Source organism: Apiospora hydei, assembly GCF_038363865.1.
Source record: "Apiospora hydei strain CBS 114990 chromosome Unknown utg000006l_segment0_segment0, whole genome shotgun sequence".
In the NCBI taxonomy this organism is placed as follows: Eukaryota; Fungi; Ascomycota; class Sordariomycetes; order Amphisphaeriales; family Apiosporaceae; genus Apiospora; species Apiospora hydei.
Genome location: NW_027117365.1, coordinates 3,115,460 through 3,138,444, shown reverse-complemented (window position 1 = coordinate 3,138,444; position 22,985 = coordinate 3,115,460). Strand labels below are relative to the sequence as shown.

The window sequence follows — 22,985 nt, the reverse complement described above, 5'->3', positions numbered from 1 at the left end:
CAATGCAATCAACAGACATCAAAGGTAGTTCATCAAGTCCGTAACCGGCAAGACCAACCATGGCGAAAACAAATTCGATTCCACTCAACAGATCAGCCGACGTGGTGGAGCCAGCACCCTTGTTGGCAGATTGCAGGGGTGCTGATCAGGAGCGGTGGTGAATCCCACGTCATCGCCGAACAGATAACGAGCGTCGCTGTCACTGCAGCGGCCTTCAGTACAGACAGTAGAGCGTTCCTAAGTCACCAAGTCACCAATCAAGAAGACTCGTTGAATTGAATCAATGCGAAACAAGCAAAAAGCATCGTCTAGCGACTGCAATCTGCCTGTCTGCCTCGTCTGGTGTTCGGCAATCTGACGCATGCACTAAACACCCTTGCCAGTTCGTGGTTCCTGAGCACATGAATTGATTGAGCGGAAGAGGACGGGGTAGCGCGCTATCTGCCAATTCTAGGCGTTATTGGGTACCTCTGCGGCCCCCCCTCACCCCTGGCGACCTCCCCGTTAAGGCAACGCCCAACCTCTGGCCAGCCCTGCATGCCCATGCCCTTCTGGCCGAGCTACTAAGGCGCAACTGACTTCGTGCATGATTGTCCAGACTCCATTCCAGCCCAAACATCGCGCCCCGTTATCCGTACGTAGGGGGTTTCCCGGCTGATCATTCTCATAGCCTCTACCTTGCTGCCTTCGGGGTTAATCAATGGTGGATTTGCGTTTCTAGGCACGCCATGTTTTCGAAACTCTTGTAGAGAGACCATCGCCAACGTGCAACTCTTGCACCCTTCTGCTAACCTTCCAACCCGCTAGCTTCTGACCTCACCGGGCCATACTTACAGGCGAAACGACTCCTGCCTCTCGATAGCGTCCAACATTAGAGCCAAATTCCCTCACCACTGACACTCCCCGCGGCGGTCGAAGTCGAGATGGGCAGCTTCTTGGACATGATGGAGGATCGTTGTGCGGAACTCCAGAGAGTCGGCTATACCAACTTCTTCGTTTCGATGTGAGTGTTAACCAAGTCCGGTGCGGTGTTGCTTTGACGACTCCGTTCCGAAGGGAACATGGAAAGCTGACTACTTGCGTCAATACAGTCTTATTATCATCGGCATTCTCTTCTCTTACCTCCTCCAGCATTACCGTATTATCTCCCGTGGTACATCGGAAGGCATCTCGCCGTACTTTGTTCTCCTCGGCGTCACCAGTGCCAACTCCCAGTTCGCCAACATCCTCGCCCTGCCTCAATCGCGTGCCGACGTCGAGTGCTGCAAGCAAGTTAGCCCCTTCGAATGTGCCGCCGGACTGCTGGGTATCGCTCAAATTGGGGTGCAGTGGATATGTTTTGCTGTCATGTAAGGATACACTACCGACACTTTCTGCTGGACTGGCTGCTGACCCGGGACTAACACAGTCTTGTCCTTTTTCTGGTGTTCTTTCGCCGAGACGATACCATCCCCGACGATGACGACGACGAAGTGATTGACCCCGATCAACCGACATGGAGGACCGCTATTGGCGTTGCCGCTGCTTGTCTGATCCATGGTCTGGTTATCGTCATCGTATCGGGATCGGTCGCGCTGGGAGCTCCGGAATACCTTGCCATGTGGGCCAACATCCTGGGCATCATGTCTGCCGCGCTTGCAGCCATTCAATATGTGCCGCAGATTTGGACCACCTATCAACTCAAGCACGCAGGAAGTCTGAGCATCCCAATGATGTGCGTGCAAACCCCCGGCGGTTTTCTATTTGCCGCGAGTCTGGGTGCTCGCCTCGGCTGGGGCGGCTGGAGCTCCTGGGGCGTTTACGTCCTTACCGCTGTCATGCAGGGTATAGTGCTTGCTATGGCTATTAGCTACGAATGGCCCAGCCAAGGTGGACATGGGCATGGCCATGGAGAGCCGTCGACTCCCCCGTCCAGCGTTCAACCGCCGCACCACGCCCCGGGTTCTTCCCTCGCCTGGCCCGTACTCGGCCCATCTCCAGGCCTACGCCGAGACGCAAGAAGAGATTGAGGCCGCTCTTGACCGCGAGGCAGTACAAGGGCTCGGTGAGAACCAGCCACTGTTGGCACCTGGAGGCATTGGAAGCTCTGGCGTTCGATAAATTTGACGGGCTACTGTGCATGTATCACATCCACCACGCCTGCTGCTTTCGTTATTGCATCCATGCTGTGTACGCTAGAGCAAAAGACCGAAACAGCTATATATATCCCGGGTTTTTGATGACATCGAAATGGTAACACTAGCATATTAAATTGGCTGAAGAATAGACATCAAAATCAAATGGAAGTCAGTATGCCGCGGCCATTGGTTCTAGACGAGGGCATCTAGTTACATACTGACTGGCCAAACTCGTTGTTCAATAACCACCGTCGTCTATCCATCAGAACATTTGAACATTTGAAATGCTGCGAGCTCGTCTACTTGCAGCAGGTGGCAAGTGCGGCATCACTGCCATAGTCATAGTGTCATATTGCAACTACGCGTTTGTGGCTCATATTCTAGCCGAGGCGCGGTGCATTTGTCAGAACAGCATGCTGGCATGGGCATGAAGCATGACTCGCAAGCTGTCGCAGCTCGCGCCTTGTTCAACAGCTGCCAAGTGGCTTCTGCCCAGTTGAGAACAGAACCATCTTGCTCAGCAGTCTGGTTATTGGTAGCAGTGGTGGTAGCTAGAGATCGAGAGATGCGTGAATGGGACGCGTAGCCGCATCCTTCCGCGCTGATCTAGATGATGCGCTACCTGATGCCACTTAGCGACCTAGGTAGGCTGCTTGGCTGCTTACAGCCAGCCAGCAGCTGTCGATTGGCGCAGTATTAGCACTTCAGTAACCTGGAGCCCGCCGGGAATGATCCGGTCTGCAGGGTCAGGATGCCTAGGGTACCTGTGGGTCAGCGATTGAGTGCCCGTGTTTGCGCAGGCCCCTTGATTGGCCGAAGCTGGCTAGAAGCTACAGGCTTGGCGTCCAGCCGCGCTCCGGGGTACTGCAGCTGTCCGAGTCAACGGTGTCATTCTTGATCTCTTAATCATTAACTCCTCCCTATCTCTCTCAGGGTGACTGACTAGTAAGACTCATCGGTCGCCTTGCCGCTTCTTGTTCCTCCTCCCTCTGGTAGCAGAGCTTTGTCATCGTCGTCGTTGTCGGTCTCTTTGTAATACGACAGGAAGTCAGCTTTGTGTTGCTCAATCCCGCGAAACCCTTATCGCACCCTCATTCTCCATCCCACCATGGCAATCTACAGCGCTGTCCCGCCACCCCCGAACTCGGCGGCACCACCACCACCGCGAATGCCTCGCAACAGCAGCATCCCCATGCCGCTGTCGCCGGCACGAGCCCTGGCCCGGCCATCGACATTGAAGCCTGGACTGTGTCGGCGCTTCAATCCCTCGCCATCTCGCCCAACGCCCGCGGCACCGGTGCCCCGCTCTCGATCCCCCTGGACGGGACCACGTCGAGGCCCTCGGTCACCATCCAAGATGCTCGCGCCACGGGCGAGGGCATTCGCCGACCTCCCTCTCGTCGCGACAGCATGAAGCGCCGCGAGGCCCTTTTGAAGGGCAAGGAGGGCAGTCGGCAGCGCCGGCGCTGGGAGAATGGTACATATCCCTCTCATTATCATCTCGTGGAATCCCACTCCAGACAGCGATTATAGCACCACCAATATCTCTTTTGTTCCCCCTTTTTCAAATATGCGTCACGCGCTCGCGACATTGGCTAATCGCATGCCCCTTTTTGTTTTGTGACTATAGATCGTCTCATGCACGTCCCCAACGCGCAACCTCCCCAGCCCTTCGATTGGGAACCCCGGCCTACCCACCCGGTCCACCACGTCCCCTACCAAGTCGCCGCCGCCTGGGACCTACGCGTCCGCGCCGATGTCGAAACTAAGAAGGCAGCCGCCGCTCTCCGCAAGCAGCAGCACACTAAGACGTTCGGCGATGACGCTGTGGCCGGGCGCGTGCCCCGCGAGCTGTTCCTGCGCGCCAAGAAGACACCCGCCGTCAAGACCTGGGTGCGCTCCCTCGAGGAGCCTGTCCGCAAGTTCCTCGTCGACCAGCGCCGCGCCCGCGAAGATACCGAGGCCGCAGTTGAAGACAGCAGCGACAGCACCGAGGACGAGGAGATCGTGTTCGTGGGCCGCAACGGCACCATGCGCGACGGCTGGAAGAAGGCGAGGCGCGAGGACAAGAAGCAGGGCGCGACCGAGGAGGGCATGGTGTTCGATGCCCTCGGCGACGATGATGAGAGCAGTGCTTTCAAGTACGTAAAACATCAATACCTTCACTGCTGCATTCGAGACCGTTGGCTAGGAGATACTACAAGGAGGGGGGAGAGGAGGCTTTGCGTGGACTTGTCATCGAGATACCCATTTGCTGCAATTTTCCCCTGCGCCAATTTACTGACTTTGATGGCTCTAGGCGATGGATCACTCACTCCATCTCGGATTACTACGGTCTGGACTCGCGCTCCGTCCTGGTCGGGAATCCCTCACGCAAGGTCGTGTACGTTGCACCTAGGGTGATGAAGACCGGGCATGCGCCGGCGCCGGTGGTGGCCAGTCTGCCCCGGCCACTGTGGCAGCTGTGCTCGTAGATATCTACTCAGTCTCGGTAGAGAGGTAAGTAAGTGTGGTAGGGTCTTCTATGGGGTTCACCCTAGAATCTATATATAGACGTTCTGGGCATACATAGTAGATGGCAACGGGTTGTTATTTGTTTGTACGATCTTGCATTATTTCGAGTTACCTCCCTGCTCTCTTTCTACTCGTACTCAGATGCTTGACTGTCGCCTTGTGTATATGATCGCTTGTCTACTGGGCATTGCGTCTGGGTTGATTCCTGGAAAAGTCGGCCGACTGAGGTAACGTCCATCTTGGTCGCAACACCTAATACCACACCGACACTGGCCCCGGATGGATTACGCTAACTTCCACATGATCATGATGAACTCAACCCTCTCCGCAAGTTCTATCACCGCTGCTGTCCCCGAGTGCAGATACGTTCCACTTACGCGTGTATGCCCATCTGGCCTTCGATCATCGCGCCCACCTTGAATACGGACCCCATTGTGATTATCCCCGGGACTTTAAAACTGGTGACCAGAGTCCACGACGAAATGCTCGTGGATCCCGTGGCTCAGCACGGCGGGGGGGGCCTTCGTAGGGGATCTGACGCTGGCGCATGATCGAGTCCTCGACCTCCTACGAGAACCGTTTCTTGGGGAGCACGTGGAGTTAGTCGTCAACGTGGGTGTGGCACCCACGTTATGATCATTAACACACCATTGGATTACGGTGCAGAGTCGCAAGCGGTATCTGGCTTGAAATGACTTGACTATATGCCAATGGTGGTAATTAGGCCTTGAAAATATCCATCCCTCGACCTTCAACAACACAAAACCGAGCTGCACCATGTCCATCTCGGCAGCCCCTAATTAGATGCAGTGCCTTTTCACTTGCATTTAGCCAGGCTCAACAGTCCTCCCAAGCCCAAACCGCTGACTAAATCGTTGGAGCCTTGAACTTTTCCTCCCACGTTCTACCCCGTTAGACTGTATCCTTGGACGACATCGCCCCGAGGTGAGGGGCGCCTTCTCCTAATTAAGGTAGACGAATTTGGCGGCGGCTGCCGGGGACGAAGCTCTCTAGTCTCTCGTAATGACTCGGATATTGAGCCTTGGTATGTTCGAGAATAGCAATGGCATGCATTATAACACTGGAGCGTATAGCCAGGTCAGCTTGGGGTGTGTTCTGTATATGCATAGTTACACAGGTATATATGGGGTGCGGGTGCTTGATTCACTTACACAACGATGAGGTTCAAGACGAAGAAGACGCGGAAGTTGTACATGAACTGGATGTTCCGCCAGCTCTCGGGCAGGGTCTTTGCCCACACGGTGATCATGAAGAGGAAGGCGCCGAGCCAGGCGTCGTTGAGGGGCCCTAGGCGCTGGTACGCCGTGGGGCGCCCTTCGTCGACGGCGCCGGCGGCGGCACCGTCGTGTTTCTGTTTCAGCTGCCAGACCTGGGGAACCTGGCGGTCCTCAGGACTATGACCAGGTGCCAGGCCAGGCTGACGAGGATGATGGCGGCTAGGATGTTGAGGACGGTGGTGTACTCGTCGCCGTTGAAGTGGAGGACGGTGCTGGCGATGAGGAGGCCGATGCTGAGCAGGCGCAGGCCCAGGATGAGGTCGAAATCGTCAAAGATGGACTTTCTGCTGGCGTTGCTGTCGCCGTCGACAGGGGGCGCGACGCTGGCGGAATTCATGGTGAGTGTGTTCGGTGGAGAGATATAGCAGTTGGTGGTTTCTGGGGGTGGATCGTTTTCTAGTTCAAGGGCGGTTTGAAAGGATGATGACTGATGCGCTATGCTACGACGGGACACCACCATCCGGATGGTCGTCGTATTTTATATAGCATATGTTTTGTATACCGAAATTCAGTTGCCTAAGAATACGCCGCAACCCGAATGGTACACATGCTGGCGGGGGTTCGATGTGGGTGCAGCTCCCAGAGTTGTCCAGCCAATCAGGGGCCATTTAATCGGGTGCCTAATCACTGGACTCCATGAGTTTTGGACCTGCCGTTTCTCCCGGTGGCTGAGTGGGATCTGTTTGGGGGCAATGCTGTCATACTGGGACGTTACGGGACATCTCGAGGATAACCGGCTGTGATCTTGGCTGAGTTTGCATCGCCATACATAGTATCACGTACGCTGAGGGTTGGTCCACATATATTGCCAAGACTCTCTGGGCCAGAAGCAGTGTGTATATCTACAGACACATCTCAGCTCAGTTCGGCTGTTGCATGTGGTGTGTATCTCTGTGTCTAGAATTGTCATGTAATGCGGTCCTTGGATGATCATGTCATCATATTGCTCTGCCCCTTCTCCACTAACGGCTGCCCCTAATCAGTAAGATAACCGAAAAGAGTAATACAACCAAACTCACAACATACAGAGACAACCTGTAACTGCAGATGTGATGTTTTATAAATAGACTAGATAGCAGGTCTATATCATCAGCTTCGTTTATTATTGGACAAGTTCATGGTCTGGGTCTCCCAGGTTCCTGATGTCATCAAGCCACTGACCATTAGGTTGGATGTCAAACACTCCAACATTACCACAGGTGAAGTGAAAATCAAGGAGCTGGTAAGTTCCATTGCTAAAGCATGCCTTCATAAAAGAAAAGCCATTCTTTTTAGAACCTCGGGGTGCAGCAGACATCATTGTGCTGGCACGCACGCCCTTTGCCTTTCACAGAACTGAGGAAAGAAAAGGCCGGTCTACTGTCGCCAACCCCTATCATATTCCCCTATGTATCACAATAAAACAGGCTCTTCTTTTGTAGGACTATGTCAAGGGGTTAGAACTCTACCTCAATGCAGTTCCGTATGCATTGGATACTCCAGGATATCAGAATAGCAGCATGATTCGGTATTTCATTGCACTACTGTGTACTGTCAAGTCCAAATAAGTAAGATATCAGTAATTCTGTCTAAACGGCAATGTACCGACGTGAGAAAACATCCGGCCTATTTGACCTTCGCACCGTCGATAGACCGGGCCTGACTATATATACTTAACATCTTTCTCTATCACAGTGTGCTTACCCAACTGGCTTATTCACAGCCTGTATCGCGTGCTCATCTTTACTTACTGGCCTACAAGTGATGTGTTCGTGCGTATGTATTTACATCACCATCGCCGACTGCTGCTTCAATCACTTATTCGTGCCCATCTATTCGGGTCGGACACCGTCTTTGCTAGGTACCTACCCTCTCTTACGTGGGCCATACATATCGCCGACTATGTGGACAACCATTGTGCTCTGTTGTGGTCGCATGAGCCTCATAGAAAACTTCAATTATTCATCTTCTGCCTCGCCACCCGAGCATACGCTACGCCTGGCTGTACATACCATCTACCACAAGCGCTGCGTACCACTCTACACCAAGCCCTTAACGTTCACGTTATCCTCAAAATGACTGTCTCTGGATCAAATCGCCATGCTACATCCAAGGCCTGACAACGGTCGAGTCCGTCTCCTCATACGTCGTCTCTCCTGGCAAGTGCCGTGTCCTTGCCTACTTCTGAAACACATGCCCAGACGATACTGACCTAATCTACATACAGCTTCTAGGTCCTGTGACACTCATCGATTACCCCTTATGAATTAATTAAAATACGAACCTCCGATTCTGAAGCCCAGGTATTTATTACTTCCACGACGACTTCAAACAAATGAGATGCCACTGAACGCACGAATCCGTCCCTATCCACGTTCCCCGCCCCCTTCCGCCTAAGATCCCAACCCCAACAGAAAGAGACCAGATACGGATACGGTTTCCCTACGTGGAGTTAGCGAATCTACCAACACTATAAATTTGGAGTAGTATTTGATAGGCTTTACTGCTCACCATGAAAAGGTTCGGTTTCCTTTAGTGGTAAGCAAGGCGGCCGGGCGAGTGATTGTGTTTATGCCAGATCTAGAGACGAGACACCACTTGGACTTGATGGATATGAAGCGTTTGTCTCCGTAAGGTAGAAAGGTTGACGACTGTTTAGATCAGTCGGAATTAGCATAAGCGATGCTTCATAGCATCCGCGGAGTCGGGGAGAAGAAGAACATAAAAGTTACCAGTGCGTAGAAATAAGACGGGGAACTGTCAATATGAGAAACCTAGGATGACTCTCAACCTCTATGGATTCAAGTCTATCGCCATGCTTTGAGGGTGAACTTGGTCAGGCATCCCTCCTCGAAAGCATCTATCCAGACATTAACAGTTTGTACATCCCTAAACTCGGAAGCGGCTTCGGTACTGCAAGGGAAATAGTCCAGCCTCGTCGTATGTCCGTGCAACACGTTACGGCACCTGAGCAGAGGAAGCCGTCTATATTCATGGAGGCGAGGCCATGAGCCAATACTTCTTACTCGCCAGTGAAGGGTAGGTACGAGTAAATCCACTTAGACCATCGCCAGTAAATCATCTAATGTTAGTGCTAATGCCCACTAACATAAATGTTCTCTTGCTTCGTTTCTGTTAAGTGTGTGCTTGTTCATGATGACTCTTTTTCAAACTTCGATTCAGTGTAAAGCCATCCCAGCAGATCCACGGCGAGGACGGTACCCAAGATAGAGTAAGGGGATTTGCAGGGTAGCTTTGATTCGTGGGTTTAAAAATGATTGTGTAGAGATATCCTCGTAGGTGCCATCTCAGTGTGAACCGTCTTCTGGTGATTGGAACGTAGGCGCGTTTGTTCCCCCAGTAGATAAAATAATTTTCCTACCGCCTCCTCCGCCCTCTCTCCTCCTTCACTCCCCAGACACGACAGGTCTCCAAGGTAAGGATGTTTTCACTCGTTATTTATTTATGAAGTTATAATTGAACCTCTCTAACGATCTGGCATTTAATAACAGGCTCTAAGCAATTTTATTTTGTTCAGAAGAGTTAGTATCATCCATTTCCTTGCTCAGATGCTTTTATATGCTAACCAGCTCGCAGTTCTCTCCATATTGCATCGCCACCACCACCACCACCACCACCATCACGACCACGACCTCCTCCTCCTCTTCCTCCTCATCCTCCTCTTCCTCTTCCTGCTCCCCGGCTCGCGCCCCTCTTGTAAGTACTGTTCATGTTCAACCACTTCGCAGTTTCGACCCGCTTCTGCCACAATTTTGGAACAATCTTCAATTCCCAGCTTTCTCGCAAGGCGCTTCCTTAACAGATGGATAAAGAAGGCGTACTAATCGAGATTCAGCAACCAAGAACCATGAGTGGCCAGGAGAGAACCCCCTCCCCTTCTCCGGAAAGGGAGGGGGCAATCTCATCGAGCCCATCTCGGACCAGCTCCGAGCAATGGCTGCCGCCGCTGCCGCCGCTGCCGTTCCTGCCGGTCCTGCCGGTCCTGCCTCTGCCGCTGCCGCTGCTCCCGCTGCCCCGGTCGCCCCCGCTGTCCCTGCCGTCGTTGCCGCTCCGGTTGCTCCGGTTGTCCCTGTCGCCCCGGTTGCCGCCGCCCCCGCCGCTGTCCCCGCCACATTCGCTTGCCCGATGTGCGGCCGAGTACGTACTCCCAACATATCATCCCTACCCCCCCTCCCTCTTAAAGAAGCAAACACTAACGTGAAAACTCGAACAATCAGACCTTCACACGCCAAAAGGGCGTATGGAAGCACGTGGCCACCACCCACTTGGGCACGGTGTGCCAGGTCCCTGGCTGCGGCCACCCCACCGGCACGGACGCGCGCATGAAGGCGCACCTCAAGGCAGCCCACCAGCGCAGCCACCGGGTCCTTGTCGCCGGCGTCGACCGGTTCCAGTGCGCCTGGCCCGGCTGCGTGCGCACGTTCACGCGGACGTGGGACGCCAACACGTGCTTTGGCAAGCACCAGGCCGACGCTTTCGCTGCCACCGTCGTCGCCGCCCCCGTCGTCGCCGCCCCCGTTGCCGCCGGCCCCGTTGCTGCCCCCGCCCCTGCCCAGCAGCAGCAGCAACAGCAGCAACAGCAACAGCAACAGCAACAGAACTAGGGGAAGGTTCTGTTTGTGCTGGCTAGAGAATGGTATGTAAAGCCCCTTATATATCCCCACTCTACATATTGAATGTAACTAAGCTCACTAACAGATAAGATCAGACGACCAATGTTGCCCTCGGCGCCCCCCTCCCTCTCCCTCTCCCCCTCGCCGCCCTCACGGGCGTGCAATAGTATAGAACGTTTCCCGAGAGAGGGACCGTGGCTGTTTCGAAACAGCCACGAATGAGATCATGCAACCAACATAATTCAGAAACTCGGCGTGTGTGCGTGTATGTGTGTGCTATTTAACGTCGAGGAGGGGCCTCCTGCAGGGGGTACAACCTAACCTCATGAATGGTAAGGGATGTGCTTCCTATCGAGCTCTATACCCAGACCCAGGGGTCCGAAGTCTATTGCTAACTGATGCAACAGGGGAACAATGCCAGCCTCGCCGCTCTCACCGCCCTCGCTGTCTTTGCGATAATATAGAAAGGTTTGCCGCTAAAAAGGACTCTGGCTGTTTCGACACAGCCATGAATGAAGGTGATCACGCAACCAGAACAAAGCTCAGGGAACCGGCACTGGTGAAGAAAAACCTTAATTCGTGACCCCTTGTTGTTTCATATGTTCTAGAAAGCCCTTTGAGGCTGAAGCCCTGACTGGCTGCTATTTATGTATGCGAATGACTCGCGGCCATCCAGGAACTGACTGCTGACTGCGGGTTGCGACGCTCCCGGGACCCAGGGGTCTAGGGGGCCTGGAGGGGGTCTCTGGTAAAGTGGGATCGGCCGAAGAAGCCCACAATACAGGTCAGTTTTTTTTCTTTCGACCTACTCTAAGTGGAAAACGACTCAGCTGCTCAGAAATAAATGAAGAAAACTTTCGAAACTTGGCAAAAAATGTGTAGACCCGGAGACGGAAGATTAGGTATTACTATTTTCTAAACTCGTCCAGGCTCTCCGGAGCATGTGGAAAGGGTATATGTTTGATGCAACTGATGCCGATGCCCCTCCCCCCAAACAAGAAGATGCGTATATATATACATGACGATCTTGCATCGAAAAAAGAAGACGGACTCCCAAAACGCCGATGCTGGCTGATGTTGCTTTCCCAATAACCCCCAAAAGAGTGAAATGCTCATGAATGATGCTGAACCCAGGATACCGTATGCGCCGTAGTAGTCATGAATGCTTGCTGCTATTAAGATTTGTCCACCCCCTCATCTCTACTCCCATTAACCCATTACGATCGCCACACCGGCGGCAACCGCCAATGTGCAGAGACCCAGGGGCGCCAGGGTCATCCCGGCACCGCTGTCGGGTTTATCCGACTCGGCGCCCCCTGGGCCGCGCCGCCCGTCGTCGCCGAGTCGGTGGCGGTGCTGGCGGGCAGGCTCGAGAGGGCGGTGCCGCTGCTGGCCGACGCGCTCGCGCTCGCGCTGGCGCTGCTGACGTCGGTGCTGGCGACCGGCGACGTCGTCTTGGACGGGTCGCCCTTCTTGACGTCGCCGCCCAGCTTCTCCTTGACCCACTTGGCCGCCTCGTCGGTGAAGTTGTCAAAGTAGGTCAGGTGCGCCATGGCCCCCGGGTTCTTGGGGTCGGCGCCCGAGCAGATCGAGTCGGTGTCGACGCAGTAGTCGCGGTAGCGGTCCGCGAAGGCGTTCAGCCTATCCAGCTGGTCGCCGGGGCGCGGGAAGAGCCCGTTGCCCTTTGCGCCGCTCCCGTGGTTCCACGGCTGGTTGGCGCTGTGTCGCGTGTCGCCAAATGTGAGAATAGCAGCGACTAGAAAACACCAAAATCGTTAGCATGTGTAAGAGCACTCCAAAAGCCTGGAAACTAGTGCCGGCCCTGAGTCGTAGGTGAGAAAAAAGGGAGATTGTTGACTTACCCGCTTTGCCAGCGGGACTCTCGGGGTCCAGAGGCTCGACCGGCTTCTCGACGCAGCCATTGAAGAAAACACCGCCACCACCGCTGAGGCTGTCACCCAGGACGTGCGAGCCCTGGGAGTAGCCGCTGAGGACGAGTTTGGTGTCGGGGCACTTCTTGTTGTAGGCGATAACCTGCTTGACCGTGTTGGTGCCGCCCTCGTGGACCGAGTCGCAGTAGGGGTCGGGCAGCATGTTCTGCATCACGACGTCCTCGTAATCGCAGCTCTCTAAGCCCTCGCAGATGGCGTTGACCAGCTTGCCCTGGCGGCCCGGGTAGGGCTCGTTGTTGCCCTTGGCCAGGAAGACGTGGACGTCGGTGCACTTGCCCGTGCCGGTCGACTGCCGCGCGTGCAGCTGCGAGCCGCCGGCGGGCGTCGGCGGCACCACGGCGGCGGCCTGGGCAAGGGCGGAGGCGGAGAGCAGGGCGGCGGCAGCGCCGCTGAAGGTCAGGCCGGATGACAGCATTGTCGTCGATTATGTATAATATATACGGTCTATAAGAACAAGGTCTAAAGAATAGAATGACGAGAAGAAAAAGCAAAAATATAAGATACCCGAAAGGTGTGAACCGCCGCCCAATCTATCTTATAACAATAAGAAACCGCCTGGGAGGTACGAAATGAATGAGGCAGTAGCTGGCCAGAGTGTTTCCGTCCAGGTTTTGGCAGCAGTCGAAGTGGGTGCGGCTGTCGTTTTCAAGGCCCTTGATCCCAGTTTGACAAGCGAGTGGGTGGAATCACCGGTTTTCCCAGCAACCCCCCAGGGCTGTGATAAGCTCATCCTCCTATTGCTGCCGTGTCGAGTTGTCTTGTGCCGTGGGCGGCGGCAGAATCCTGCGGCTTGGGGACTCTGGACTTGCCGCTTGGACGCAAGCAGGGCAATCCCGATACGAGCCCACCCAGATTAGAGAGGACAAGGAACAACAGGGGTCAAGGGGGCTGGCCGGTGGGGTAAGGGAAGCGAGATCACCAACCAGTGCCCATCGCGAATGTCCACTCCGTCTCCATTCCTCGAGAGACATTGCGTAGTTTATCGTGCACAGAGAGTCCTGTGGCCCTGCGCCGGCTCCTCCCACCCGCCCAAGTGTCGAACGGGATGTCATGGGCGAACCGAAACACACGAAACCGGTCGGGAGGCGTTTTGGCGCAGTTGGGCAATGACAGCATCCAGAGAAGAAGGCATACGTCTCCCGCTTGCCTCTGCCTGGAAAAGCAACAGGTTTTTCGTTACAAGGTTGCGTCAATGATGTTACCCTGCGACCTTGCGGCTCCCAGATCCCAGGAGGTGGTAAGAGTGAAGAAGACGCCCCCAGATCTTGGCATTGGAGACGCTGCCCTAATTGGGGTCACAGGTGCCGACGATATGCTACCTGGGATACTGTATGCAGACAGTACCGCAGGCTGCAGGCTAGGCGGCGCGCTTGCGCATGCCCAATTCGAATAACGAAGACTGCCAGATCTTTGCGGAAACGAGGAGAAAAAAATATTTGCAATTCCGTCATTCCTTTGGATGAAGCATCGGCCCGTTGCTCCCTACTACTGCACATAGTCCTGCACATAGTCGCGAACACTATCGTTTGGTCAGCGGGAATGGCGGTACGCTAAGGTCAAGCACCTGCTACCCTATTTTAGGAAGTCATCGGTCGATGCTCGGAATAGGCATCTGCCAAGTACGAACCCAATGGGTGCTTGCTATCAGTCATCATTTGGCGAGGTTGCATCGAGGACACTCGCTTCCAGTAAGCGTATTTCAGGCATGAGTATGTTGGTATATTGCCCACCCTATTGCAGGAATGATACCATCTTTGTGTGTCTGAAACTTTGAAGGAAAAGTGTTATCGTATTGCTGCGGGATCTTTGCTGATCCCGTTCTCTCTTCCTTCCTGTCAATCAAAGTCCAGAGGGTCAGAACCAGCCAGCAGCCCAACCTGGATTTGCTGGCCCCTACGCCTACACCTATTTTATCAATACGACAAAACATATCCATCCCCAATACGAAAACCCATTGAACTATTAATAACTGATCACGAAGTCGCACTGTTGCTTTCCCACGGATTTAACGACTTTCCACAAAGGGGTTCATTTTCCTTACCCGCCCGTAATGCCAGGTCAGGGCAGCCAGCAGCGGGCACTTTTCAAATTCCTACGAAGTGAAGCCCACCCCGTCAGTGGACCTCCCCCCATAACAGGTGGAGGGGGCTCCAGCCAGCCGGTGGGTTCTGCCTTGCAACCCGACCCGACGTCACAATCTTGAGCGGATCGATTGTCCCGGCCAAAAAGAGATGTGCATCAACGTGCAATCGAGTTCATTATCTTGATTATCTGTCAACTCATCTCGCAGCTATCTCGAAACTTTGGAGCTGATCTGCTCGTGTGCGAAGTTCTAAATGCGGCCTCCTGATTACTGCTACCATCCCTCAGAGCTGGCGAGTAGCCCACGAAAGGAAGGGGGAGGTGGCAGCGACAATCTATCATCACTTTCGACATTTGAATTCAAAAGGGTAGTGGTCATACATTTCATTACACCATGATATCTTCAGATCTAAATCCATAATCATCTCGCTCCTATTTTTAGTCCACGCGCTCTGCTACGTATGTATGCTTGCGTAAAAAATGATGACTACAGTCTCCCCCAGATATTCGATAAGAAGTATATACACTTATTCATTTCTGCAAGCCCCCCTTTTTTTTTTTGACCAAGTCTTGGTCGATGGTGCCCTAACTTTTGTCTCAGTGTGTTGGACACCGAGTCGAGGGTTTTACTGATGCATGGCGGTATTGGGAGTAATGCACGACGGGCTTCTACTGGAGGCGCTGCTGGCATTCAAATCCTGGACGATGCTGTCGAACACCTGGTCGGTAAAGCTGGTGTCCATGTCATCCATGGTGAACTGGAACTCTTCATCGGGCGACTCCGTAACGACGGGAACAGCCCCCGATTGCGAGCCGGGCGCCGTCAAATATGGCGCCGCCGATGTTGGGATTGTACTGGCCGCTGCTGCCACGGACAGTGGCCCTGGAGCGACGCCTTAAACTTGCCTAGCAGAACCGGGTTGTCGGCCGGCGTTTTCTGCATCGACATGATGTCTCGAGCGCGTGCCTGGAGGTCGGCATCACTCGGGAAGATACGATTCTTCTGTAGTTCACGGCGTACGTAAGCAGTCAAACCGCTTGCGAGCTGGGGGTTGCCAAAGGTTCTGGTAGGCGTCTCGTGTCGCATAGGGTCCAGCTGCTCAGCCTGGCTGGCCGCTGCAAAGTCGTCGACCGCAAACGGCGTGCTCATGTTGGGAGTCTGAAGCATGGCGTCAAACTCTATAGAAGGGCGATGAGCCGATGGGTCGGTCGTCCCTACAGATGGTGCCCACGAAGTCGTATCGAGTTGCTCCGGCTGCGAGTCGCGCGGAAGGATCCCAACATCTTGTTTGAATTGCCGCAACCACTCTGGATTGTCGGCAGGTGTCTGGTTCCATTTGTCATCACTGATTCCATGTGAGCTTCATCAACTGACATCTTGCGTGGGTTCATAGTTAGGTACTTACTCATCATATTCGATCCACCTTGCTTGGTATTGCAGCTCTTCGTCAGTCGGTATATGCTGATTGGGGTTGTTCTCCGACATCGCGGACGCTACGAAGCGACCGAGCTCCTTGGACAGTCGCCGAAAGCAGTTTGCTTCGTTCAAATAGTACATATAGACCCCAGGCCTGGACCTATTGCCTGGCCGGGGGCTTTGCCGATCCGGTGTCGACGTCAATGTGGCGGGAAATCCCGAAAGCGGGGAGGGAGGCTTTTGCAATTGCGAGTTGCTCGGTATTGAAGTATCCATTGCGGTACTGGTGTTGATCCCGCCTGCATGTCTCGCTCTGAAATCCTCGAGCCACTTGCTGTCGTCGGCTGCTGTCTGGTTCCAATCATCATCCTGCTCGTAGATGATAATTCGTGCTTCGCTCTGCAGGTCCGCGTCCGATGGTTCCAGACCCAGCGACCTTTGAGAACGCAGAAACTCTCCCAGCTCATTATCGAGTCTGCTATAGTTGAGAATTGTGGAGTCTATGGACTTGGGATCATGCGATCGCTGCGGGTTGTCATTGACGTCCTCGCTTCGCGGCAGATGAGCTCGCCTCCGGAAATCCGTAAGCCATTGGGCGTCGTTGTGGATAAGGCGGATAAACCAGTTGGCAACAGCCTCAGATGGGTCAATAGATTTCTCCTCCATTCGGCCAATGATCATGCAAGCTTCCTCTTGGAGTTCCTTGTCCATTGCTGTTAATCCAAGTAGTCGACGGGCTATCACAAACTTTTGCAGCTCTGCTTCCAAGTCGCAATTTTCGAAGATATCTCTCTTCCCAGTGATCATGACTTTAGAAAGACAGCCTTCCGCCGGGCCTCTGGGCCTGAACATGGCGGCTTTACTGGTTTCTGGCTTAGCCATCACAAGGTCGCGAAGCCATGAGTGCGCCGGCCCGGTGCCCTTAGAGACAGAATCCCCAGCAAAGACAATGCGACAAGCTTCCATCTGTATCTTCTCGTCTGTAAGTGGATGAGACTGGTCGTCGGGAAAGCTTGCTATCCAATCTTTCAATTCAAACTTCAGGAGATCGTACGCATTGGTCGGAGTAGAGCTCGGGCTCTGGCTTGCTTGATAAGGGAATGGTGAGTTCCTCTCATGGTCGATCATATCTGTTTGGTATCGTTAGATAAACGTAAATGCAGGAACGTTCATTCTTTTGGGCCTCTTACAGGGTGGGATCGAGTTCTCGACCAGGTTCATGACAGGGTCTTCGAAACCCCAGTCACCCTTCCAGTCCGCCATGGTGTAACCAGTCTTGAAGTGCTCCGCCAGATGATCCGTTCGAGCTGTCCAGCTATCCATCACGACGCCGCAGAAACCACACCGCGATCGGATCTCGGGTGTTGTGACGCGCCAATTATCCATGGACCATGATGTAAAGGTCACGCCGTGGACGAGCTTCAGATGTTGCCGCAAGTGATCCTTTCGATAGAATGTCCTTTCCTCCAGTGATCGCTCCATGCAGCCGGAGAAGTTATGAGATTCCAAGTGGGAATCGGTTGGGTTCGCTTCGCCACAGAAGACACAGCTCATCACTCCCGACCCGGAATTGATGGCTCTTGCGCCTTCTGGTGAGCAAACCCAGCGTTCGAGCGACAAGTGAAGAGATTTCTCATGTCTTTGCCAGTCGTGCTTCGTCCTGAAAGTTTCCGTACAGAAAGTGCACTGGAAAGTCTTGGGCTTCTCGCCGAGGTTCTCCTGTGACCGTCTTTGGGGAATACGTCTGCGGCGTCTTCGACCTCGAGTTCGTGCAAAAGATGGCAACGAGCCCACTGAGCCGCGCGAGTGGTGTGAGAAGGATGAGGCGAAGGAGCCTCCACTGGACTGCGACTTGGACAAACTGCTAGCCGAAGATAGATTGGCAATGGATCGACCCGACCCATCATCGGAGTAACCGGACACGTATGGACTGTTCAAGCTGGAGCTCGAGGACATGTCGGTGCTCGAGGTAGTGATAGCCCTGGCAATATCCGTTACAGACGCTGGTTCGTTCTCCGGGGGCGAGTTGGCCCAACGCTGCAGGGGATTCATGTTTTCGAAGAGCCCAGGAGTGCCAGAGCGTCGAGGGATGTCCATAGCAGTAGCATAACCTCTTCCAACATGAGGCGAAGTTGAGCGTGTTGGTTGAATCTTTCCTCTACGGCGGGCATTGGCCAACCAGTTGGTGATCTGAGTCTTGTTGAGACCTGTAATCCGTTGCAAGGTCTCCTTTTCCTCCTCCGTAGGATAAGGATGTCGACTATGGGTCGATATCCAGTTCTTCAGGATCTTGACAGATTCTCGAGAGAAACGGGCGCCGGGCTTGGACGGCAGGGACGGCAGCGGGGCCGCTGGATGTTGTTCCTCTGAGGCAACACTCATGTTGTTCTCCGGCATGTCTGCCACAGACGTCAGGGGGCCACTAGGTCATCTTCGAAGAGAATCGAGGTACCTGGGCGGTCGCCCATCGTGGGCCAGGGGTTTGCTGGGAAAGTCAGGCCTGCCTCTGAGCCGGCATGGTTCCCGACAGGTCCAAAGCTGCACTCGCAACGAAGTGCTACACAGACCGTGCAGTAACCCTTATACAGACCTTCCCTAATGAGCTTGCACTGGTAGCCACCCTTAGCGCAGTGGGAGCAAGGTGATTTGGGGAATTCCCAGACGAACTCGGTCGGGGAAGGCTCTGGCAGCTGCATCGTAGGCTCCTTGGGGGAGAGGCAGTGGTCTGCTGGGCAAGGTGTGTCGAGTCAAAGTGCTCGAGAGCCCAGAAAGACCAGTCGTCGCCGTCGACATCCCCGAGAACGAGGTCCATGTTGGTGCCTTGGTTTGGATCAAATGCGCCCTGTGGTGGTTGTTCATCCAAGTTGAGGCCGGTGGCAGCGCCAGCGGCATCCCAGTTGATGAAGTCCATCTCTTGGAGTTCGTCAATGGTCGGCATCTATAGGGCGTGCTTCTGCCAAGTGTTGGTGCGAAGGGCGTACGGGCCGATCTAGGCTGGTTGTCATGAACACGCCTTTCGGTCACACACCCGGGTCGAATCTTGAAGAAGCAAATGAGCCGAGAAGATAAATATCTACTTCGCCTGCAGAATTCTAGTTGAGTACAAGTTACCTCTCGAGCTTGACATAGCACGGAAAAGTGAGTTGCAGTTGTTGTATCTTGCTTTACTGAAAGCGTCTTGATGGAAGAAGGAATGATAAGAGAAATGGTATTCAGAGAGTTGAGTCACAGGATAGCCCGCCATGCCCGATGGATTTATCGAGCAAAGCTAACCCTAGCGAGCCAGCAGGCATTATGGATGCGGTATGCAATCTCCAGTAAGCCAGAGAGAGCTATCGTATCATTGCCAGAGGGTGCCCGGCGTAAGCCTTCCATCATTCCTACAGCAAAGAGAGTGAGGGGAGAGCGCGCGCCGGACGGCGATGGAGCGCTGAGCCCCACATCATGTCAACTTTGCGCCCTTGGGTTGACTTGACGAGCAGGAGACCGGTGGAAGGCTCGAGTCGATAGTGGATTCGCTGGACGCTTGGTGGGGAGTGCGGGGGACCACTGGCACTACGGCTGGCATTATTAATCGTCCATGAGCCATTGACCTGACTGGATGGAGAGTGCAGGGACATCCTTTTCAGCGCCGCATTCCAACTGGACCTGCCACTATATCCGGCTACGGACCGGTATGGCCATTGCATCGCTAGCACTTACCACTGCAACCACCAGCGAAGAAAAGACGCGACAACGCCGCCGACTGCCGGAGTTGTTGATGCTGTTGTGGGATCCATGCATTTTAGTGCTGACGTGCATTTCTTGGCTCATATCTCGCCCTTCGCATTCACTATCTCCAGTCGCTCAGGATGGGCTAATCGACCACTGTAGAAAAGCGGTGGAGGCGAGCTCCAATTGAGCCTGTATTCGTTTCCAGCAACTTCGAAAAAACCAGACACATGAAAATCTACAGGATTGTATCGCTTCATGTATACGCGAATGGATAGGTAACATGTGTATACCTGTGTCTTTGCCCAAATGCTAGTGCATCTTCCGCATGGACCGAGGATCTTCCACGGACTGTCGTATGAGCCTTGCCCTCGTCCAGTCGTTCTTTACTAACGGAACGTCTGTTTGCTGCGGCCCGCCCGTCATGACCCAGGGCGCTGGGTTTGGCGTTTTGCGATCCCCGTCGAAGGAGAGCACGGCCTGGAACGTGGTTTCAGTCAGGTCTGGGTCATCACGGCGACCTCAATGCTTAACTACATCGCCTATGTATATCCATTAGTCCATTGCCCATCTCAGTATTCGCACTGGAGGTTCTGTAGAGTACATATTCACATGTACGTACGTCACGCGATCAAACCAAACTTGGTCCCTGTGCATGTTTGGGTTGCATTGCGCGGGACCGCCGCCTCGGGCCTCTGTCATACTGTCCGGTGGCCGCTATCTGCACTTATCCTCTAATCTACATGAGTAGCAATAGATTAAGTAGTGGGCTGGGGCCCGTGACATTCGGTTGCAGGGGCCGCCTGACTCACTTTTCCCCAAACTCCAGCTCAATGCCATTTCGCTGAGACATAGCAACTCAAGTACGCGATGAGATGAGAATCGAGTTGTATTCTGGTAAATATCAACAGACAAAAGTCTGGCAAGTCCTAGTATTTGCCCCTTTTTGTTGGGTATTGTGCGAACCTAAGAAATACAAAATCAAACCTAGCGCCGGGCTTCGCAAAAGACCAAATCCAATATTATGATGGTCGTACTGTACTCGCGGTACATATCTTTTTCGATAGTAACGTCAAATGGACAGGTAATCCAGTATCCCAATTCGACAGTATATATTTCATGAATGTACGTTTCAAAGCGCACATGCATGTACCCTCTCTTTAGTCTCGGCCGAAATCTTCAGTCCGAGTTTCTTAGTCGTCAATGCGAATGGCAGAGTGAGTCTCCTGCCCGTTATTCGGAACGGTCAGTTTGGATTTGCTTTGAGGCCCAGGCTTAAGGTAACAGTTGCCGGGCGCGAACCCCTTCAGCGCCGTTTGTCGATCCGTCCAGCCCGGCACGAATGTCACGCCAGAACAGGTCTTGTTGGTGTTCGACGTCGTGTTGGCAAAGTTCTCCAACGTGTATTTGGTATAGCTGGCGCACGCGTCGATGCAGTCGTCGAAGTTGCCGACGAAGATCCCTTGCAACGGGGCGATCGGCGTCTCTTTATTGCACGCGATTTGGTACGATGACTGGTCGAAGACTGTAAAGCGTGGGCGCAAAATCAAAGTGGTTGGTTAGCTTATGGATCTAGTGAACGGCACTAGGAGCGTGACAATACTCGGCGAAATGAAGATGTCGGGCTGCGCTTACATTTCGAAGTATAAGTCGTCCCGGAAACTCCGACTGGATTTGATGAACAGCCCAGAGTTATCGCGTTGTAACTGCCCCCTTCAGCGCCGGAAGAAGAGTTGTTGGTCATGTTGGCTCGGAGGGCAGCTAGATTCGACTCGGCCGTATTCGCCCGATTGGCTTCCACGCCTGTGCCTGCGGCCAGTCCGATAACTGCGGCGGAAAGGATGGCGACGATGGCCGCCAGAGTGAAGACCACCACCGAGCAACCCATAATCTTGGGACTCTCCTTCCGTCGCCCTCCAAGGTCGGATGGTAGCGGTCCATAGCCCGTAGTGTCGTAGTTTTGTGTTGACGGCGGTCCCATAGTGGACATCATATACCCAGGGTAATTTTGGTACATGGCCGTGTCCTCCGTCTTGAACACGGGCGGCGATGGCTGCTGTGGCACGTACCCATGGTTCAATGTCACTTCTGGTGCCGTTGGTGGAGGGTGATATTCGGGGAAGGCAGGCGGAACTGTCTCCGGAGCCTCATCATACTGGTTGTGAGCACAAGGTTATGTAGTCAGCACAAGTCGAATGCGTGTAACTGGTGTTTGGAATCAGTTATCTTACCCTGGGTGCCATTATTTGGCAGTCTTGGTGCGCCAGACAAAGCGGCAATACCAAGAGAATAGCGTCCCGGGGCTTCGCAACGCGAGAAGCTTGTCTCTGGAGACACAGCGCGGCAGAGGGTCTATAAGGCGGGAGGGAAAAGACAACAGAGTGGAGAGTCTGGGAGGCTGGGTGGAGTGCCTAGAACTCCTCAACGGCAGATGTTAGCCTGCTGGTCCTGGAGGAGGAGGAGCGCCAGTCCGTGGTGTCTTGATCAGGATTTGGCCCCGATGCAACTAGTATGCGAGCTAAGCCTGTCGTTGCTGCAACGGACTTTGACCTGTGAGCGATGGGCAGAGGTGAACCAGAGTCTGAAACCTGGCGCCCCTGCTACGGGTGCAGCTGCATCCTTCGTGTGCGGCTGATTTGAGTAAATTGCCTACAATCTTAAGATTGGATAAAAGGCAAGGTGTAGTGGGACCATCAGGGGGCTTGCAGCAACCACCAATAGGCACTGGTATCCCGAGGTGTGTATAAAAGCAGACAATCATTCGGTGTCCACCAGGCTCCGACATCATGAGGAGGTCGGCGACCACAAATGATGGCCTTTCTTCGTTTTGATAGAGAGCGGCGGCGGCGTTGTAATACATCCTACTTGGTCGTTTTAGGGGCATCCTGCCGACACTTAGTGGGCAATCGATATAGAAGCCATACGAGGTTCTCTGCAAGCGATGGATACGTGCGGCACAGCCCGGTGGCATAACCAATATGAATGTCCCTGAGAGTTGATTGGGGGCCGGCCGCCCGAAGGCGTTACATCGCGCTTGCTCACCACAGTATAGTGCTGACGGTTGTCGTCTAGTCGTATAATATCTGCCGCATCGCATGCCACCTTGCACTGCTCTAGCTGAACACCTGTTCGGCGAGGTCAATCGAAGCAGTTGCAGGAGCAGCTCCATATCTCCAATATGGTATTGGTGATATGCAGGGAATCGCATATCCCCAATTTGAAATGATTCATGTTGCCTGCTCAGTCTCCCATCTCGTTCCCATTATTGCTGATGGGGATTT

At 53.9% G+C, this 22,985-nt stretch overlaps 7 protein-coding genes across 7 annotated transcripts; 3 read left to right on the top strand and 4 right to left on the bottom strand.

Moving 5' to 3' along the window:
- Nucleotides 1–923: 923 nt before the first annotated feature.
- On the top strand, nucleotides 924–2,100 carry PG997_008197 (pq loop repeat protein; the record flags this gene model as incomplete). Its single annotated transcript, XM_066812512.1, has 4 exons — nucleotides 924–1,003; nucleotides 1,092–1,349; nucleotides 1,409–1,824; nucleotides 1,865–2,100. The coding sequence occupies 4 exons, from the start codon at nucleotides 924–926 to the stop codon at nucleotides 2,098–2,100; spliced, it is 990 nt and encodes a 329-aa protein (XP_066667854.1).
- Nucleotides 2,101–2,279: 179 nt separating this feature from the next.
- Nucleotides 2,280–4,591, top strand: PG997_008196 (uncharacterized protein; the record flags this gene model as incomplete). Its single annotated transcript, XM_066812511.1, has 4 exons — nucleotides 2,280–2,285; nucleotides 3,240–3,594; nucleotides 3,748–4,258; nucleotides 4,417–4,591. 4 exons carry the CDS (start codon nucleotides 2,280–2,282, stop codon nucleotides 4,589–4,591), a joined length of 1,047 nt encoding a protein of 348 aa, XP_066667853.1.
- A 1,113-nt stretch (nucleotides 4,592–5,704) lies between these two features.
- PG997_008195 (uncharacterized protein) lies at nucleotides 5,705–6,266 on the bottom strand (the record flags this gene model as incomplete). The annotated part of the gene is made up of 3 exons (XM_066812510.1): nucleotides 5,705–5,747; nucleotides 5,804–6,030; nucleotides 6,075–6,266. 3 exons carry the CDS (start codon nucleotides 6,264–6,266, stop codon nucleotides 5,705–5,707), a joined length of 462 nt encoding a protein of 153 aa, XP_066667852.1.
- Nucleotides 6,267–9,862: 3,596 nt separating this feature from the next.
- On the top strand, nucleotides 9,863–10,533 carry PG997_008194 (uncharacterized protein; the record flags this gene model as incomplete). Its single annotated transcript, XM_066812509.1, has 2 exons — nucleotides 9,863–10,066; nucleotides 10,147–10,533. The coding sequence occupies 2 exons, from the start codon at nucleotides 9,863–9,865 to the stop codon at nucleotides 10,531–10,533; spliced, it is 591 nt and encodes a 196-aa protein (XP_066667851.1).
- A 1,283-nt stretch (nucleotides 10,534–11,816) lies between these two features.
- PG997_008193 (uncharacterized protein) lies at nucleotides 11,817–12,909 on the bottom strand (the record flags this gene model as incomplete). The annotated part of the gene is made up of 2 exons (XM_066812508.1): nucleotides 11,817–12,298; nucleotides 12,405–12,909. The coding sequence occupies 2 exons, from the start codon at nucleotides 12,907–12,909 to the stop codon at nucleotides 11,817–11,819; spliced, it is 987 nt and encodes a 328-aa protein (XP_066667850.1).
- Nucleotides 12,910–15,202: 2,293 nt separating this feature from the next.
- Nucleotides 15,203–18,931, bottom strand: PG997_008192 (zinc finger domain-containing protein; the record flags this gene model as incomplete). The annotated part of the gene is made up of 5 exons (XM_066812507.1): nucleotides 15,203–15,355; nucleotides 15,433–15,922; nucleotides 15,983–17,123; nucleotides 17,184–18,392; nucleotides 18,661–18,931. 5 exons carry the CDS (start codon nucleotides 18,929–18,931, stop codon nucleotides 15,203–15,205), a joined length of 3,264 nt encoding a protein of 1,087 aa, XP_066667849.1.
- A 1,966-nt stretch (nucleotides 18,932–20,897) lies between these two features.
- PG997_008191 (uncharacterized protein) lies at nucleotides 20,898–21,947 on the bottom strand (the record flags this gene model as incomplete). The annotated part of the gene is made up of 3 exons (XM_066812506.1): nucleotides 20,898–21,229; nucleotides 21,340–21,859; nucleotides 21,936–21,947. 3 exons carry the CDS (start codon nucleotides 21,945–21,947, stop codon nucleotides 20,898–20,900), a joined length of 864 nt encoding a protein of 287 aa, XP_066667848.1.
- Between the last annotated feature and the right edge of the window lie 1,038 nt (nucleotides 21,948–22,985).